The sequence below is a fragment of the Chelon labrosus genome (assembly GCF_963514085.1).
Source record: "Chelon labrosus genome assembly, chromosome: 22".
In the NCBI taxonomy this organism is placed as follows: Eukaryota; Metazoa; Chordata; class Actinopteri; order Mugiliformes; family Mugilidae; genus Chelon; species Chelon labrosus.
This window is the reverse complement of record NC_140355.1, coordinates 23,510,660-23,526,642: the sequence shown is the minus strand read 5'-3', so window position 1 is coordinate 23,526,642 and position 15,983 is coordinate 23,510,660. Positions and strand designations below refer to the sequence as shown.

The 15,983-nt window shown below is 45.8% G+C and overlaps 3 protein-coding genes across 4 annotated transcripts in view; 2 read left to right on the top strand and 1 right to left on the bottom strand.

Moving 5' to 3' along the window:
- helq (helicase, POLQ like) overlaps nt 1-5,196 on the top strand; it is an 8,560-nt gene extending 3,364 nt beyond the window's left edge. Inside the window, exons 7-18 of one of the 2 annotated variants that reach the window (XM_084572966.1) lie at nt 120-218; nt 957-1,102; nt 1,262-1,501; nt 1,763-1,904; nt 2,174-2,278; nt 2,370-2,565; nt 2,860-3,017; nt 3,613-3,711; nt 3,891-4,064; nt 4,303-4,416; nt 4,551-4,685; nt 4,764-5,196. In XM_084572966.1, the coding sequence (XP_084429092.1) occupies nt 120-218; nt 957-1,102; nt 1,262-1,501; nt 1,763-1,904; nt 2,174-2,278; nt 2,370-2,565; nt 2,860-3,017; nt 3,613-3,711; nt 3,891-4,064; nt 4,303-4,416; nt 4,551-4,685; nt 4,764-4,847 (1,692 nt within the window). In that variant the 3' untranslated portion in view covers nt 4,848-5,196. The remainder of the gene's footprint in view (nt 1-119; nt 219-956; nt 1,103-1,261; nt 1,502-1,762; nt 1,905-2,173; nt 2,279-2,369; nt 2,566-2,859; nt 3,018-3,612; nt 3,712-3,890; nt 4,065-4,302; nt 4,417-4,550; nt 4,686-4,763) is intronic. The other variant, XM_084572967.1, reaches the window with a different exon arrangement.
- A 699-nt stretch (nt 5,197-5,895) lies between these two features.
- Nucleotides 5,896-12,176, top strand: hpse (heparanase). The gene is made up of 12 exons (XM_084571988.1): nt 5,896-6,130; nt 6,716-6,858; nt 7,308-7,436; nt 7,514-7,687; nt 7,976-8,147; nt 8,896-8,943; nt 9,051-9,144; nt 9,299-9,405; nt 9,704-9,818; nt 10,037-10,161; nt 10,384-10,527; nt 10,735-12,176. The coding sequence occupies exons 1-12, from the start codon at nt 5,916-5,918 to the stop codon at nt 10,892-10,894; spliced, it is 1,626 nt and encodes a 541-aa protein (XP_084428114.1). The 5' UTR covers nt 5,896-5,915; the 3' UTR covers nt 10,895-12,176.
- Nucleotides 12,177-12,212: 36 nt separating this feature from the next.
- Nucleotides 12,213-15,863, bottom strand: LOC311507590 (myosin light chain 5-like). The gene is made up of 7 exons (XM_084571989.1): nt 14,618-15,863; nt 13,744-13,851; nt 13,557-13,632; nt 13,378-13,482; nt 12,548-12,626; nt 12,421-12,469; nt 12,213-12,339 (listed from the first exon to the last, which is right to left on the bottom strand). The coding sequence occupies exons 1-7, from the start codon at nt 14,618-14,620 to the stop codon at nt 12,238-12,240; spliced, it is 522 nt and encodes a 173-aa protein (XP_084428115.1). The 5' UTR covers nt 14,621-15,863; the 3' UTR covers nt 12,213-12,237.
- Between the last annotated feature and the right edge of the window lie 120 nt (nt 15,864-15,983).

Sequence of the window (15,983 nt, the reverse complement as noted above, 5' to 3'; positions counted from 1 at the left end):
AAGCAGCTGATTCTAGTACTGGTCATGTGATGGTGGTTGGTACCAGGACCAGGACCACTACCAGGACCAGGACCAGGACCAGGACCAGTGTTTCACCACATTTATCGTCTCACATCCAGGTGGAGCTGAAAGAATACGTCAAACTGAACGACACCATCTATGAGGTGGACCCCAAGGAGGAGAACTGTTTCAGGTTCTCACGACTCCTTAACTTTAAAGTGAGTTCAGCCTTCGCCCTGATGTTCACACCTGATGTTCACACCTGATGGTCACACCTGATGGTCACACCTGATGTTCACACCTGATGTTCACACCTGATGGTCACACCTGTGGTCACACCTGATGGTGACACCTGATGTTAAACTCAGATATCATTAGGCCACAGTAGAATATCACAGATCTCCACTAGGGACGTCCTGTCTTCCATGAACCCCTATAGAGTCTTCATCTTCTTCTTCTTCTGATGATTTAGTGGCGGTTGGCTAGAGTCAAAGCTGCCAGGACACAGAAGAAGAACTAGAACTAGAACTAGAAGATCAGCAGCTTGAACCTGAAGATCTCACAAAAGATGATCCATGACTTCTAGAAGCTGATGGAGACTCTTAGAGTCTGTCCACATGATTCTACATCAACTATGAACCACACGGTGACTTGACTGATAGAATCAGTGCCTTAGTGTCATACATGGTCCTTTACCTCCATCTAGTGGTCTAATGGTGGTACTACAGATAATAAACACAACACAGTCTTCTGGTAGTGATGTCCAGTCTTCTTCCGTCCCTCCAGAAGCTGACTGAGACTCTTAAAGTCTTCAGTTTGTCCAGTATCAGGTGTAAACGTCCTCACCTGTCCGTCCAGGACACAGAGACCCTCTCGTCTCTGGTCAAAGTCAAATGTTTTTGGAGGACCAGTCTTTCTTTCTTTCTTTCGTTCATTATGGGATGTTCTTCCTCCAGTACTCCAGCGCGATGCAGAAGATCGACCCAGACCACATCATCGCTCTGGTGACTGAGGTCATCCCAACACACTCCTGCCTGGTCTTCTGTCCCACCAAGAAGAACTGTGAGAACGTGGCCGGGATGATCTGCAGATACCTGAAGGAGTGAGTGAACCAACAAACAAACTCCTCCTCCTCCTCCTCCTCCTCCTCCTCCTGCTCCTGCTCCTCCTCCTCCTGCTCCTCCTGCTCCTCCTCCTCCTCCTCCTGCTCCTCCTGCTCCTCCTCCTCCTCCACAGCTCTGATGGTGTCTCTGATCTTTAGGGAGTTCCTGCAGCACCGTAAGGAAGAGAAGACCGTCCTCCTCAGAGAGCTGAGGGACAGTGGGAACGGCTCGGTGTGTCCTGTCCTCAGGAAGACCGTCCCGTTCGGTTTGGCTTACCACCACAGCGGTCTGACCTCCGAGGAGAGGAAGCTGGTGGAGGAGGCCTACTCCAGGGGGGTCCTCTGCCTCCTCACCTGTACCTCCACCCTGGCTGCAGGGATCAACCTACCGGCCCGCAGGTGAGACGCTCATTAACAGCTGTCCTTTAATCTACCGTCCTCACTGGTTCCAGAGGTTTGTGGTGTCTCCTCCATCTTCTCATCCTTTAGTCCAGCTCCTCTCTGTCCTCCTGACTCTGACCCAGTTTCTACTTTTGTTTCCTCGTCCAGAAACCGTCTCGTCTTTTTGACTTGTTCATCTAAACCCAGTAAACAGATCAGCTCTTCTTCTTCTTCTTCTTCTTCTTCTTCTTCTTGTCTCCTCCATGTCCCGTACATCAGGGTCATCCTGCGCTCGCCGTACGTTGCCACCGACTTCCTGAAGAGGAGCCAGTACAAGCAGATGGTGGGACGAGCCGGTCGGGCCGGGATCGACTCAGTGGGGGAGAGCATCCTCATCCTGCAGGACAAGGAGAGGAGCATGGTAACGGCACCAGGACACCATCACTGACATGGAGGAGACACTGCTCCACCTGCAGACGTCAGATCAGAGAGACAATGATTAAAATGATTCCTCCTTTTGTCTCCAGTCGTATCTGAGCTGATAAAACATGAAGCTCTTTATTATCTGACGACTTTAAATGTCTTTGAGTTTTATTCCGGTATCTGACAGAAGGAGGATCAGTCACATGTTCATGGCTGCAGCTCTAATCCATCTCATTTTATATTTTATTTATTATCTATTTCTTTCAGGCTCAGACTCTGGTGTGTGCTCCGATGGAGAACTGTTACAGCAACTTGATGAGCAACGATGGAAAAGGCTTCATGAGTCTCATCCTGTCTCTCATCGGACTAAAAGTAAACTACCTATCTATCTATCCATCCGTCCGTCTATCCGTCCGTCTGTCCGTCTGTCGGTCGTCTTATTTTTCTTCCCGTCTCGCTGCAGATGGCCTCGTCCCTGGAGCAGCTGCTGGATGTCCTGCGGGGGACGCTGCTGTACGTCCAGCAGCAGCATCTGCTCTCAGAGACCAGTCTGACGGAGGTGGTGGAGAAGAGCGTGGAGCAGCTGAAGGACAAAGACCTGATCACAGCTGAGGGTCAGACGCTGCAGGTCACCAGGCTGGGGAAGGCCACGTACAAAGGTGAAGACATGAACACCAGCCGTCCACCACGTGGTGACTGGACGGACAGAATCAGAGCCCTGTGTCTCTGTTTGTCTCCATCTACTGGTCTAATGGTGGTACGACGCATAATAAAGTTAGCTTAGCACTGATACGTAGCATGCCCTGGTGACTGGTTTCTCTGGAGAGCTACAGGCTGAACATTAGCTCCTTCCTTGTTTCCATGGAGACCAGCTCATCTTCACTGATGAAGAGGAGCATCTACTGGAACTAGATCAGATGAAGCATTGATGTGTTTCCTCCTGTCGTCCTCAGGCTCAGTGGACCTGGCCTACAGTGACCTTCTGTACCGGGACCTGTCCAAAGGTCTGGAGGGTCTGCTGCTCAACAGTTACCTCCACCTGGTCTACCTGGTCACCCCCTACGACCTGGTCCCTCAGTGTAAACCAGACTGGATGGTTTACCTCACACAGGTACAGGACCATGGTACAGGTGCTGAGCTCCAGACCTGAGTCCTCTCTCCTCTCAGACCCGAGTCCTCTCTCCTCTCAGACCCGAGTCCTCTCTCCTCTCAGACCTGAGTCCTCCCAGACCTGAGTCCTCTCTCCTCTCAGACCTGAGTCCTCTCTCCTCTCAGACCTGAGTCCTCTCTCAGACCTGAGTCCTCTCTCCTCTCGGACCTGAGTCCTCTCTCAGACCTGAGTCCTCTCTCCTCTCAGACCTGAGTCCTCTCTCCTCTCAGACCTGAGTCCTCTCTCCTCTCAGACCTGAGTCCTCCCAGACCTGAGTCCTCTCTCCTCTCAGACCTGAGTCCTCTGTCCTCTCAGACCTGAGTCCTCTCTCCTCTCAGACCTGAGTCCTCTCTCTTCTCAGACCTGAGTCCTCTCTCCTCTCAGACCTGAGTCCTCTCTCAGACCTGAGTCCTCTCTCCTCTCGGACCTGAGTCCTCTCAGACCTGAGTCCTCTCTCAGACCTGAGTCCTCTCTCCTCTCGGACCTGAGTCCTCTCTCCTCTCAGACCTGAGTCCTCTCTCCTCTCAGACCTGTTCACACTGAGTCTCTGTTCCAGTTCACGCTGCTGTCGCCTGCAGAGCAGAAGATGTCTGCAGCCGTCGGAGTGTCAGAGAGTTTCATAGCGAGGAAAGCTGCAGGACAGACGGTGAAGAAGGTAACGTCACCTTCAGACCTTCAGACCTTCAGACCTCTACTGCTGCCTCCTTCCTTCTTCTTCTCCTGTGATGTTCTTGTCAGCGCTGACGTTAACCAACCTCCGTTAAAACAGAAGATGAATAACTATTAAAGGTCAGACTTGGCTGATACTGATCAGGAGGTTTTGATGTGTTTCAGAACGTGGACCTGGTGGTGGTGACCCGGCTCTACCTCGCTCTGGTTCTCTACTTCCTCCTGAAGGAACCCGACCTCTGGAGCGTGGCCCAACGGTTCCAGCTGAGCCGAGGCTTCGTCCAGACGCTGCTCAGCTCGGCCTCGGCCTTCTGCTCCTGTGTGCTGCACTTCACAGAGGTACGAAGACCTGGGCCTGGGCCTGGTCCCGGTCCTGGTCCCGGTCCTGGGCCTGGTCCCGGTCCTAGTCCTGGGCCTTGTCCTGGTCCTGGTCCTGATCCTGATCCTGGTCCTGGGCCTGGGCCTGGGCCTGGGCCTGGGCCTGGGCCTGGGCCTGGGCCTGGTCCTGGGCCTGGTCCTGGGCCTGATCCTGGTCCTGGTTGAGTCTGAAGTCTAACTGAAGTGTGTGTGTGATCAGGAGCTGGAGGAGCTGTGGCCGTTCAGGTCTCTGCTGGTGGAGTTGACCCGGAGACTGAGTTACTGTGTGAAGGCCGAGCTCATCCCTCTGATGGAGGTGGCAGGAGTCATGGAGGTCAGGACCAGACGTAGAAATGAATCCTCCTTCATCTCCTTCATCTCCTCCTCCTCCTCCTCCTCTTCCTCCAGCTCTACAGGTCCGTCTGGTCTGATGTTCTGTTTCTAATGTGTCTCTATTGTCTCCTCCAGTCGAGAGCGAAGCAGCTCTACGCCGCCGGCTACAAGACTCTGACCCACCTGGCCAACGCCGACCCGGACCTCCTCTCCAGGACCATAGGTAACCTGTTCAAGAAGCAGGCCGTCCTGATGGTGGCCTCTGCTAAGGTGAGTCAGGCTCCTGCACCAGACTCCATTCAGATATCTGCTGATTTAAGGTGATCATTCTTCTTCTCTTGGCTCCAGATGCTGCTGAATGAAAAAGCTGCAGCTCTCCAGGAGGAAGTAGACGAGCTGCTGACGACGCCCTCTGACCTGCCGCAGGACTAGTTTTTAACCTGAAATAGACTCGTATTAAAATAATGTACCGGACCGTCTGGTTCCTGTTGATCTCAGCTGAACTTTTAAACTTATTTAAAACCAACAGGAAGAAGAAACTGCTTTGATTTTTAATGACTGAATAAACTGAACGAGGACCAGAGAGTCTCTGTGCTTTAGATATAAAGACTGATCTGAACGTCCTCATGATGAGAGGATGGATGGATGGAGATATAGATAGATAGATATATTGGGATATATCTGTTCATATTTTAATGTTATATAAAATGTTTTGGTACATTTTATATTTTTTGTTGCTTTTATATTAAATAAATTTAATTACATTTTCTTAAATATTAAATTTCTTTACAAAATATTATCATTTTTTATTTTATTTATAATTCTACATTGTAGGGATATTTATTTATTTTTTCATTTTTACATTTTTATGTTTATTATAGAAAACCTGTTGATTTGGTTCATTAGTATTTTTTAGTTATATTTAATTATTATAATTATAAGTTATACTTATTTAAAGATTTTTTATGATTATTGTTATACGTATAAATGTTAGATTATTTTTTAAATTCTACATTTTAGAGACATGTATTAATTCCATTATTATTGTGATTATTATCAATGTTAAGGACATTTATTGATTATTTTTATTATTGTGTAATTTAAGTTAAAGGGACATTTCTTTATTTATCTTTATATATAATATATTATTAATAATTTAGAAAAATGAACAAATAAATAAATATCCTCTAACAACAGCTCTATGATATCTAAAGACATTTCCAGATGTTTTTATTAACTAATCAGCTGATCGTTTCAGAGGCTGATTTCCGGGACAATAATGAAACTAAATGTGGGGGGTGGTGGGGGGGGGGGGGGGGGGTCAATAGGGGGCCCCTGTATGGGGCAGCCAGGGGCCCCTGGTCCCGTTCCTGAGGCCCTGCTGACTCAGTCCGTTCACCTCTGAGCCGCAGGTGTGCTCGGCTCGTTCCGGACTAGATCCGGCTCCGGTGTGAACGGAGGAGGAAGCGGAGCAGGAAGTGCTGCTGGTTGGTCGCAGTCATGAAGTTGAAGCTGCTGTTTGTTTTTCTACTTGTCTCTCATCAGACGGAGACATGTCTCTCTGGAGGACACCGAGCCTTCCAGTCCAGCTCCCCGGCTCTGCTGCGTCTGGACGCGGATCTGTCGGTCCCGTCTCACCGGGTGGATCCGCGCTTTCTGTCCGTCACCATCGACGCGAGTCTGGCGTCCGAGGAGCGCTTCATGTCGCTGCTGAGGTTTGAGTTTGAGTTCGAGATGAAAGGAAACAGACAGAGATTATAATCCAGAGTCAACATGAGCTCAGATCCTGACTTTAGATGCTTCAGGCTGAGGATGTGACTTTTAACAAAAGTCTAAAAGTTTAAATGTGAAACTAAACAACAAGAGATGAAAGTGAAAATATGAATTAGTGAAAATATAAATGAAAAAGACCTGATTTAAAATGTAAATGAGATGAAAGTTCAGTTCTGATGTTAAAGCAAATTATGACAGAAAAGTTAAAATAATTGTTTTAAAAGTTCAAAAAAGTGTTGATATATATAAATTAATAAATAATGAACTAAAACTAAATGTTGAACCTAAAAGTTTTATTTGATTAAAGAAGATAAACCTTCAACAACCTGACGTTAAATGTTTAAAAGTTAAAGTTAAAGTCTTCATATAAATCCCTGTGGACGCTGCAGAGATCTAGAAGCTGCTCGTCGTCCTCTCATAGATTTTATTCTATCGTTGGAGCGGTTCCCAGCCTCTGGCTCGGGGGCCCTGCGGAGGTCGGATGATCTCAGTGATGGTTCTGTGTTTTCCTCTGGTCTCGTCTCCAGCTCCTCAAAGATCAGGACTCTGGCTAAAGCTCTGAGTCCAGGTTTCCTCAGGTTTGGAGGAACCCGTCAGGACTTCATGGTGTTCAGGCCCCGGAGGACGAGGACGGCGACGTCACGGCGTCTGGATCCACGTCAGACTGAAGGTTATCAGCTTCTTAACACAGCAGCGTTAGCTTACCTAGCTTATCTAGGCTAATTAGCTAACATTAGCTTGTTTAGGCTATGCTATCTTGTTTTAACATCAGTGTTTATCTGGAGTCTCTCTGTTAGGAACTGATTCTGCTCCAGCAAAGATCTGCTGGGCCAGCCAGATCGTTTGTGGGCGGGGCTTAATGTGGTGATGGACAGAAGAGTAACAGTAGTCACAGACGTCATCTGATTGGTTGGTTGGTTGGAGGACTTTAATCTTTACTGGAGCTGGATCAGTTCCCAACAGAGAGACTCCAGACCAGCTTTTGGGGAAAGTCTCAGGCTAGTGATGAGCAGTTAGCTTAGCATAAAGATTCCTTGACTGAACTCTAGAGGACAGAGCTATGCTAAGCTAACGCTAGAATGTGCAGATTATGTGACGCGTCTGGACCTGAACCGTCAGGTGAGTCCTGCGTTAAGGCCGAGCTGCCCTGGTGGATGGAGGAGAGGCTGAAGGAGGACTGGACCCTGCAGCAGCTGGTCCTGATGAAGGAGGACCTTCAGAGGACGTACAGGACGGTCCACTACACAGGTACCGGCTGGACGTCTGTCAGGTGTCTCCACAGACGCTGGGACCGTCCTCTGACCCTCTGTCGTCCTCTGTCTCAGAGCAAACCGTGGACCTGCTCCACTCCTTCACCAACTGCTCCGGCCTGGACCTGGTCTTCGGTCTGAACGCTCTGCTCAGGACGTCCGACAACAGCTGGAACAGCAGCAACGCCCTCAGCCTGCTCCGGTACTGTGAGTCCAGACGCTACCAGATGTCCTGGGAGCTCGGCAACGGTACGCTGGCGGGACACGAGGACAGAAACGAGTCTGGAGACGATCATTAAAAACAGATCCTGAAAGTAGACAGAGACAGACGCTGTGTCTCAGGAGCTGGAGTCTGTCTTTCCTCTGGGACCGTTTATTTATGTCACTGTCATAAACGCTTCCTTCTGCTTCTCCTTTTGTCGGTTGTTCCTGTGAACTCTGTGGTTTCTACTGTTTCTACTGTTTCTCATGTGAGTCACAGGAAGTTGTTGGGTGTCAGAACAGGAAGTGAAAGTGTCTTCGTCTCCGTGTCCTCAGAACCAAACAGCTTTGAGAAGAAGGCCGGGATCAGAGTGGACGGACGCCAGCTCGGCCTCGACTTCTCTCGTCTCAGGAGGATCTTGTCGGACTCAGAGTTTTACCGCCACGCCGCTCTGTACGGGCCGGACGTGGGCCAGCCCCGGGACCACCGGGTCGACCTCCTGGAGGGGTGAGAGCGTCCCGGACACGTCACCTCAATGAAATAATGAGATAAACTGGTTAATTAAACTGTCAGGTCCTCCCACTAACGTCCAGGATCAGTAACTGGAGACTTGATCACAGCTCCTCCTTCAACATTTAATGTTTTAACTGAGTCACTTTGTTTTAGTCCAGATTTAAGTTCTTTGAGCTGATTTTAAATAAAAAAAATAAAAAACTAAAGTAAATCTGTGACGTTAACATCAACAGGAGTTAATTCATCAGATGAACAGCAGGTGGAGCTGTTCCTCCAGTCTGTGCCTTTAAACACCAACGAAGAAGAGAAGACGAGTTTTATTGATATATTTTATTGATCTCAGAAAACCAAGAGTAGAGATTATTTAAAATGATTCTAGACAATAAAGTAAAACCGTTTCTATTGTGGTCGTTTAAATAGAGAACACAGTGTTTTTTAGGTTATTTTATTGATTTATTTTAAAGTTTCCCTCTGAGTCAAATGTCCAGATGTTTTAGTTTAGACAGAAACAGTAAAAGCTTCGTCTCCACCACTGACCTGAAACTAAACCTTTTTATTTTTATAACTTGTTCAGACTCTTCGTTCTAAATGAATCTGCTGCAGAGGAGCTCCTAAAGAGAATCAGCTGATCTCTTCTTTAACTCAATTACAGTCACATGTGTCTGAGCGCAGGACGATTGTTGGGCTAACGTTGCTAATTTAGCTGCTAATGCTTCTTATTATCTCCTCCCTGTGTGTGAAGCTTCCTGCAGACTGGAGCTGAGGCCATTAACGCCTGCACCTGGCACCAGTGAGTTCACCTCCACCTCCTCCTCATCTTTCTCCTCCACCTCCTCTTCCTCTTCCTCCTCCTCCTCCTCCTCCATGTGTCAGTTATTTGTCTGGATCTGTTTCCAGTTACTACGTCAACGGACGAGACACGTCCCTGGACGACTTCCTAGATCCTGACGTCCTGGACACTCTGGCTTTAAAGACCAAAAAAGTCCTGCAGGTAAAGACAAAGTGTTTCATCACTAACGTCCAGATGTTCCAGATGTTTGTGTCTCCTCTGGTCCAGATGTCTCATGTCTCCTCTGGTCCAGATGTTTGTGTCTCCTCTGGTCCAGATGTCTCATGTCTCTAACGTCCAGATGTTTGTCCTGTAGACGGTGCAGCAGGTGTCTCCAGGGAAGTCTGTGTGGTTGGGAGAGACGAGCTCAGCGTACGGAGGAGGAGCTCTGGGACTGTCGGACACGTTCGTAGCTGGATTCATGTCAGTTCATTAAATACTAAGAATTAATAATTAATGATAATAATAGTTGTTGTTGTCAGTGAGCAGTTAAATGTGTCTGGACATTAAACTGAATGATTCTCTGTCTCAGACTCTGACCTCCTGCTTTAGCCTCGTTAAATGTTCTTAACGAGCTGATTGAGGTCATTCATTAACTGGCTGCTCTGAACTCTGAACCCTGAACCCTGAACCCACCGTGCTGCTCAAACAGGAAGTTAAACCTGTAAATGATGTTTCTGCAGCAGCAGAACACATGACTCTATGAAGGTGTTCTGTGCAGGTGGCTGGATAAACTGGGTCTAGCAGCCAGACTCGGCCTGGACGTCGTGATGAGGCAGGTGTTCGTTGGTTCTGGGAGCTACCACCTGGTCGACAACAACCTGGATCCTCTTCCTGTGAGAATATTTGTCTTTAACCACATTTGTTCTTGTTGCTTTAATGTAAATAAAATAAATAAAACTCATTCAGCAACGCCTAGACTAGAACTGGACCAAGAGTTTAGAGAAATACCACAATGGTTCTAGTAACGATAGAACCTGGTGGACTAAACATCATCTAAAGCAGCTTTACACTCTGTAGGACTTTCTAAATCCTGTCCCATGTCTTCCTTCAGGATTACTGGTTGTCCGTTCTCTACAAGAGACTCGTCGGACCGGAGGTTTTGAACATTCAAGAGGTTTCTGATGTTGGTCGACATAAACGAGTGAGGGTGTATCTGCACTGCGCCAACAAGAAGAGGTACCACCTCCACCTCCACATGTTAACCAGTGAGATTAGGTCTGAAGGACTGAACCATCAAATGTTTTCACCACAGTCTCATAATTATGGGTTGTTTGTCTTTAAAGTCTGAGTTCAGGTCAGTGGTTGTTTTTTACAGGAGGATCCAGATAACTGACCTCAGTCTAGTGATCATGTGACTTTAAACCTACATCACTAATCAGCTGATGGATGTGTTTGCAGCTATCAAGGTGGAGCTGTCACTCTCATGACTCTGAACCTGAGTCCAAAAGCGACCACCATCTCCGTCCCCGTCCTCGCCTCCAGCTCAGTGGACGCGTTCGTCCTGGAGTCAGATCAACCGGGAGAGGACGGACTCACCTCCAGGTGAAGATCCACCATGAAGCCCAGGGTTCCTCCTCAGAACCAGAGTCTATGAACTCAACATCTGGTTTAAATAACTTTTATAAACAACCTGTGACCTTAAATGGATAAATAATAGAGTTAATGGAGTCAAACTGAATCAGATGACGTAAAGATTCATTAATGAATCGTCGTTAGATGTTAATGAGCTGCTGTGTGTTTTCTCTGAAGGTCTGTGAAACTGAACGGAGACGTGTTGAAGATGGTGGATGATAAAACTCTTCCTGACCTCAGAGGACGCCGTCTGCCTCCAGCTGAACATCTGCAGCTTCCAGTCTTCTCTCTGGCCTTCTTCGTCCACCCAGACGCTGGGGCGGCGGCCTGCCACTGACGCCAACGTGGACGCCAACGTGGACGCCAACGTGGACGCCAACGCGGACGCCAACGCGGACGCCAACGTGGACGCCAACGCGGACGCCAACGTGGACGCCAACGTGGACGCCAACGTGGACGCCATCAGTCCTGCTGATACTCAGAGCTGTGACTGGACCTGAAGCCTCTGCCAGACTGAACATGGCTGAGGTGCAGCTTCTTATTTCTGGGACATGTTGTAATAAATTCTTCTGATTCCATTCCTCTCACCTGACGGATCAAATTCTATTCTCACTTCCTGTCTGACGGCTCGCTCATGACTACACGTCTCTTCATAGAAACCAACGTGTTGTACTGTTTTATATCCTCGTTGTAGCTGCCAGATGTTCAGACTGACCTCACATCTGTTCAGACAACTACAGCAAGTTAACCTAGCATAGCACAAAGACCTCCAGCTCTGTAAATATGAAACGTTACCCACAATCCTCTCTGCTCAGGATTTCTTCTTCTGTCTCAATATTTCATCAAATGTAACTGAAATTGTTTTAATGACCTTCAGAGTCTATCCACATGATTCTACATCAACTATGCACCACATGGTGACTGGACTGATAGAATCTGAGCCCTGTGTCTCCACCTAGTGGTCTAACGGTGCTACTACAGATAATAAACACAACACAGCCATCTTGTAGTGAAAGTTAGCTTAGCACTGATATGTAGCATGCCTTGGTGACTGGTTTCCCTGGGGCACAGGTGTCAAACTGATCCGTGAAAGGACCACTGTGGCTGCAGGTTTTCATTCCAACCATGCAGCAGCACACCTGACTTGGCTCAATCAATCAACTGAACTGCCTTCACACAGTCACTTCAGGTGTCCTCTTTAATGACTGGAACAAAAACTTGCCAGCCACACCCACTGCATGGGTGCTGCATGGTTGGAATGAAAACCTGCACCCACAGCGGCCCTTTCACGGATCAGTTTGACACCCCTGCCCTGGGGAGTTACATGTGAGAACAACAGCAATATTCTTCTGGATTGTATAATTATATTTTATTATATTATAATTCTATTGTTACTCAAACCTTTGTGGTATTTCTCTAAACTCTTGGTCCAGTTCTAGTCAAGGGGTTGCTGAATGAGTTCAGAATGATATCATTGCTATCAGGGTGTTTTCTACTCTCTCATCTAGAAGACGTTTTAGTTTATCACTAATTAATCACTTCATCATTTATTTAGCTTCTCCTCCAGAGCTCTAGGGACAAAGACGTTAAAAGAACTGGAGGATTTGGTTTGATCAAATTATTTATTTTCTTTTACATCAAATAAAGACAAACATCAAACATCACCAGGATTATTTCCAGTTATTCTTCCTGCTCTTCTCCGTGTGTGATGATGTAACACAGAGATTTATAATCCAGGTTTCCTGCCGGATCGATGTTTGACGACTGAAACATCTGCTTCACCTGCGGTCACACAGATTAACGTCACTCTGGTGCAGATCTACAAACAACAACTAGAGTCATGAAAGGAGCCGGAGACGTTACCTCCTCGGACGAGAACCTGTCTGCTTGTGTCATCAGTAGCTTCTGTAATCTGAGGAGAGGGAACGGAAACATGAACGTTCAGTCAGCAGCTACAACGAAAAGACGTCTGGACGAGGTGAGGACGTACTCGTCTTTGTGGACGAAGCCTTTGGCGTCGGGGTCAAACATTTTGAAAGCGTTTAAGATCGTGTCTTCAGGGTCGGTACCTGGCGACAGAAACAGAATCAGAACATTTATTATGATTAAATGTTTTAGTCTCCGTCACAGTGTTCTACATCTCTGCATAAAAATGACTCAAACATTAATTTGACCTTTTAATTAACTTGTAACCTGAGAGATGCGTCTCTCTGATATGTAATATTGGCTCATTTTAATGTTTGTGTTTCATGACTTAGATCAGGTCTTTGTCTCCTTTCAGGATGTTTGAGTCACTTGTATAAAGAAAAAACAAAAACAAAAATAATGTTAAAGGACCCGTTTGTAGGATTTAGTGACACCTAGTGGTGAAGATGAAGATGACAACTCACTGATGGTCACATGGTCTGTGTACTGTTTGGTATTTCAAGTTTGCTTTTAGTTAAATTAGTTAAAAGTTAATCTCAGTCTTCATGTTGTTTCCCCTGAGATGATTTCTGATTTCTTTCTTCTTTGTCCTTGACTGAAGCAGGACGTATCTCCATGGTGACCACTGGTCCGGGTCCATGTCCAGAGTTGTGTCTTCTTCTTCTTCTATGATTCTAATAACCACTGGTTTCTACTTTACTTCTCTTTCTGGTTTCATAGATTAAAGAACCAAAGCTACATTTACTTGTTTAGCATTTTTTAGTTTTTGCTTTTTATATTGAAAATCAACTAAACTCTGACTCTGAACCCAAACTCTAATACCAGTAAGTACACGGACCACTGAGCCTACACTTCCCACAATGCACCCTGTTCTCCAGGTGGGAGGCGTCTCACCATGGAGCTTCTCTCCGAACAGATTGAGGAACATGGTGAAGTTGATGGGTCCGCTGGCCTCCTTCAGCATCTCCTCCAGCTCCATGTCCTTCACGTTGAGTTTACCTGAAGACACGAGACACGTTCACGTCTCCGCGTCCACGTCCAACACAACTGACGTCAACGTGTGATCTACTAACCCAGAGACGCGTATGTGTCCTTCAGGTCCTCTTTGTCGATGAACCCGTCCCGGTTCTGGTCGATCAGTGTGAACGCCTGCGTCAGAAAGAAGAAGAGGAGTGAGACCAGGACAGGAACCAGGACAAGAACCAGGACAGGAACCAGGACAGGAACCTCCTTCACATGATCTCAGGAACTCAGCGTTACCTCCTTAAACTCTTGGATCTGAGTCTGTTCAAACATGGAGAAGACGTTGGACGAAGCTCTCTGAGCTCTCTTAGCTCCTCCCTCCTTCTTCTTGGTCTTCCTGCTGGCCTGATGGACACATGAGGAGGAGACGTCTCTGGTGATCCACACAGCCTGAAGAATCTTATTTCATCTCATCTCATCTCATCTCATCTCGTCTTGTCTTGTCTCATTGTTTTTTGTTTTATCTTCTTATCTTATTCTTATCTCATTTTTCTTCATCTTATTTCATCTTGTTCCATCTTTTATTGTTTTATTTTCTTGTCTCAACTTATTTGATCTCATCCTGCTGTCTCTCGTTTCTTTTTATCTCATTTCATCTCTTATCTTATTTTGTCTCATCTCTTCTTATATTTCTTTTCTTTTCTCATCTTAAACTCATCTCATCTCATTTTGTATCAGATTATTTTCTCTTGTGATTCTCATCTCATCAGTTTTATTCTTATCTCATTTTTCTTCATCTTTATTTTATCTTGTTTTATCTTTTCATATTTCATCTTCTTTTTTAACTCATCTTAACTCATCCTACTGTGTCTTGTCTTGTTCTATTCTCATCTTAAATTGACTCATCTCATCTTATTCTATCTTGCCTCATCTGTCTTGTCTTTTTTTTCTCATTTAATCTTATTTTTATCCTGTCTTGTCTTCTCTTTTCTTTCTTTCTTTTCTTTTCACTTTTATCTTTTAAAGTTCATCTCTTGTTCTAAACCTCCTCATGGATCCACTGCTCATAAAATAATCCTGTTCATTCTGAATTCATTATCTCCAGTAACTCAGAGACTGGAGGACATAGCGTCCTCTCAGACGGGACAGATGAGAGGAAGAGGACACCTACCATGTCTGCTCGTCGGGACGTCCTGCAGCCGCTCGCTGCTGCGCTTCGTTAGCAGACGTTTAAATACTGCAGCTGTCCAGGAGACAGACGCCAGGTGATGATGGAACGAACCGAGCGTCCGTCCTCAGTCCTGAAAATGTGTCCTTACATGGACAAGATGTCTGGAGGACGCTCAGAGACCCAGAGACCCAACAACTGCTGCTGGAGACCAAAACCTTTTAAAGGGTTTCTATTCCAGGAGACATCAGCCTCAGACTGATGGACAATCTGTCTCTATGATCAGAGTCCATCTGAATTTAAGACAACGTCCACCAGACTGAGGACAGACTGTCCTTCATCCACCTCTGCTCTGGTTTATTTGACCTCAGTAGTCGTCTATTAAAGACACAAAGTCTTGTCTCATCTCGTCTTCTCATGTCTTGTCTCGTGGTGTCTTTAGTTGTCTCTTATCCTCTTGTCTTTTCATGTCTTTGTTGTCTTCTTGTGTCTCATCGTGTCTTCTCTGTTTGTGTCTTGTCTTTTCATGTCTTCTCTTCTCATGTCTTTTGTTCTTTAGTCTCGTTGTGTCTCGTGTGTTTTCCTGTCTAGAGGTGATGTCTTTATTATTAGACACAAACCCTGTAGTATTTATTTAGAACATGTTGGAGCAGACGTCTCTAAATGTGTGGAACAGGTAGAACAGGTGAGTGGTAGCACAGGTACCTGGTGGAGTTTGTTCCTTGTTGAGCTACAGTGAACTGTCCCAAGGACCAACTGTCCCTCTGCTGCAGAGACGTTCACATGTGCAGTTTGACCAGAGTCCACATGGCGGCGCTGTAGTCTTTGTATTGTGTTCACATCATTACTGGAGCTGATATTTAACAATGAGCTGAAAAAACAGCAGCTTCTATTTGTCAGGTTACAGGTTCAGTGACAGATCAGCTGCCAGACTCCGTTTATAAATCCGCCAATTTAACATGTTTCTAAAATAAGAGCAAAGAAATAGAGATAGATGAATTATTGTTGTGGTTTCTCAATCAGCTCTGTGTATCATTAAAGTCGGCATACAGGTGTAAAAATAAAAAGCATTTTATATTATTTTCAGCTTTAAATAATGGTGACTGTTTTATGTGAAAACACACTGCCCACAAACGTTAAATCGGTGATTTTGTTAATGGAGTTTGGTGCGCACGGACTAAAACCAGTTTTTAATTCTAAAATTGTGTTTAGAGTGTGTAATTAATATAATTATGTTTATTAAGAGTCTTATTATTATAATTATTATGTTTATTAAGAGTTATTATTATGATAGGGGGTTTATTTTTAATTTATTGTAAAAGTAAACAATTAAATTAATAATAAATTAGTTAATTTTTTAACGTAACAA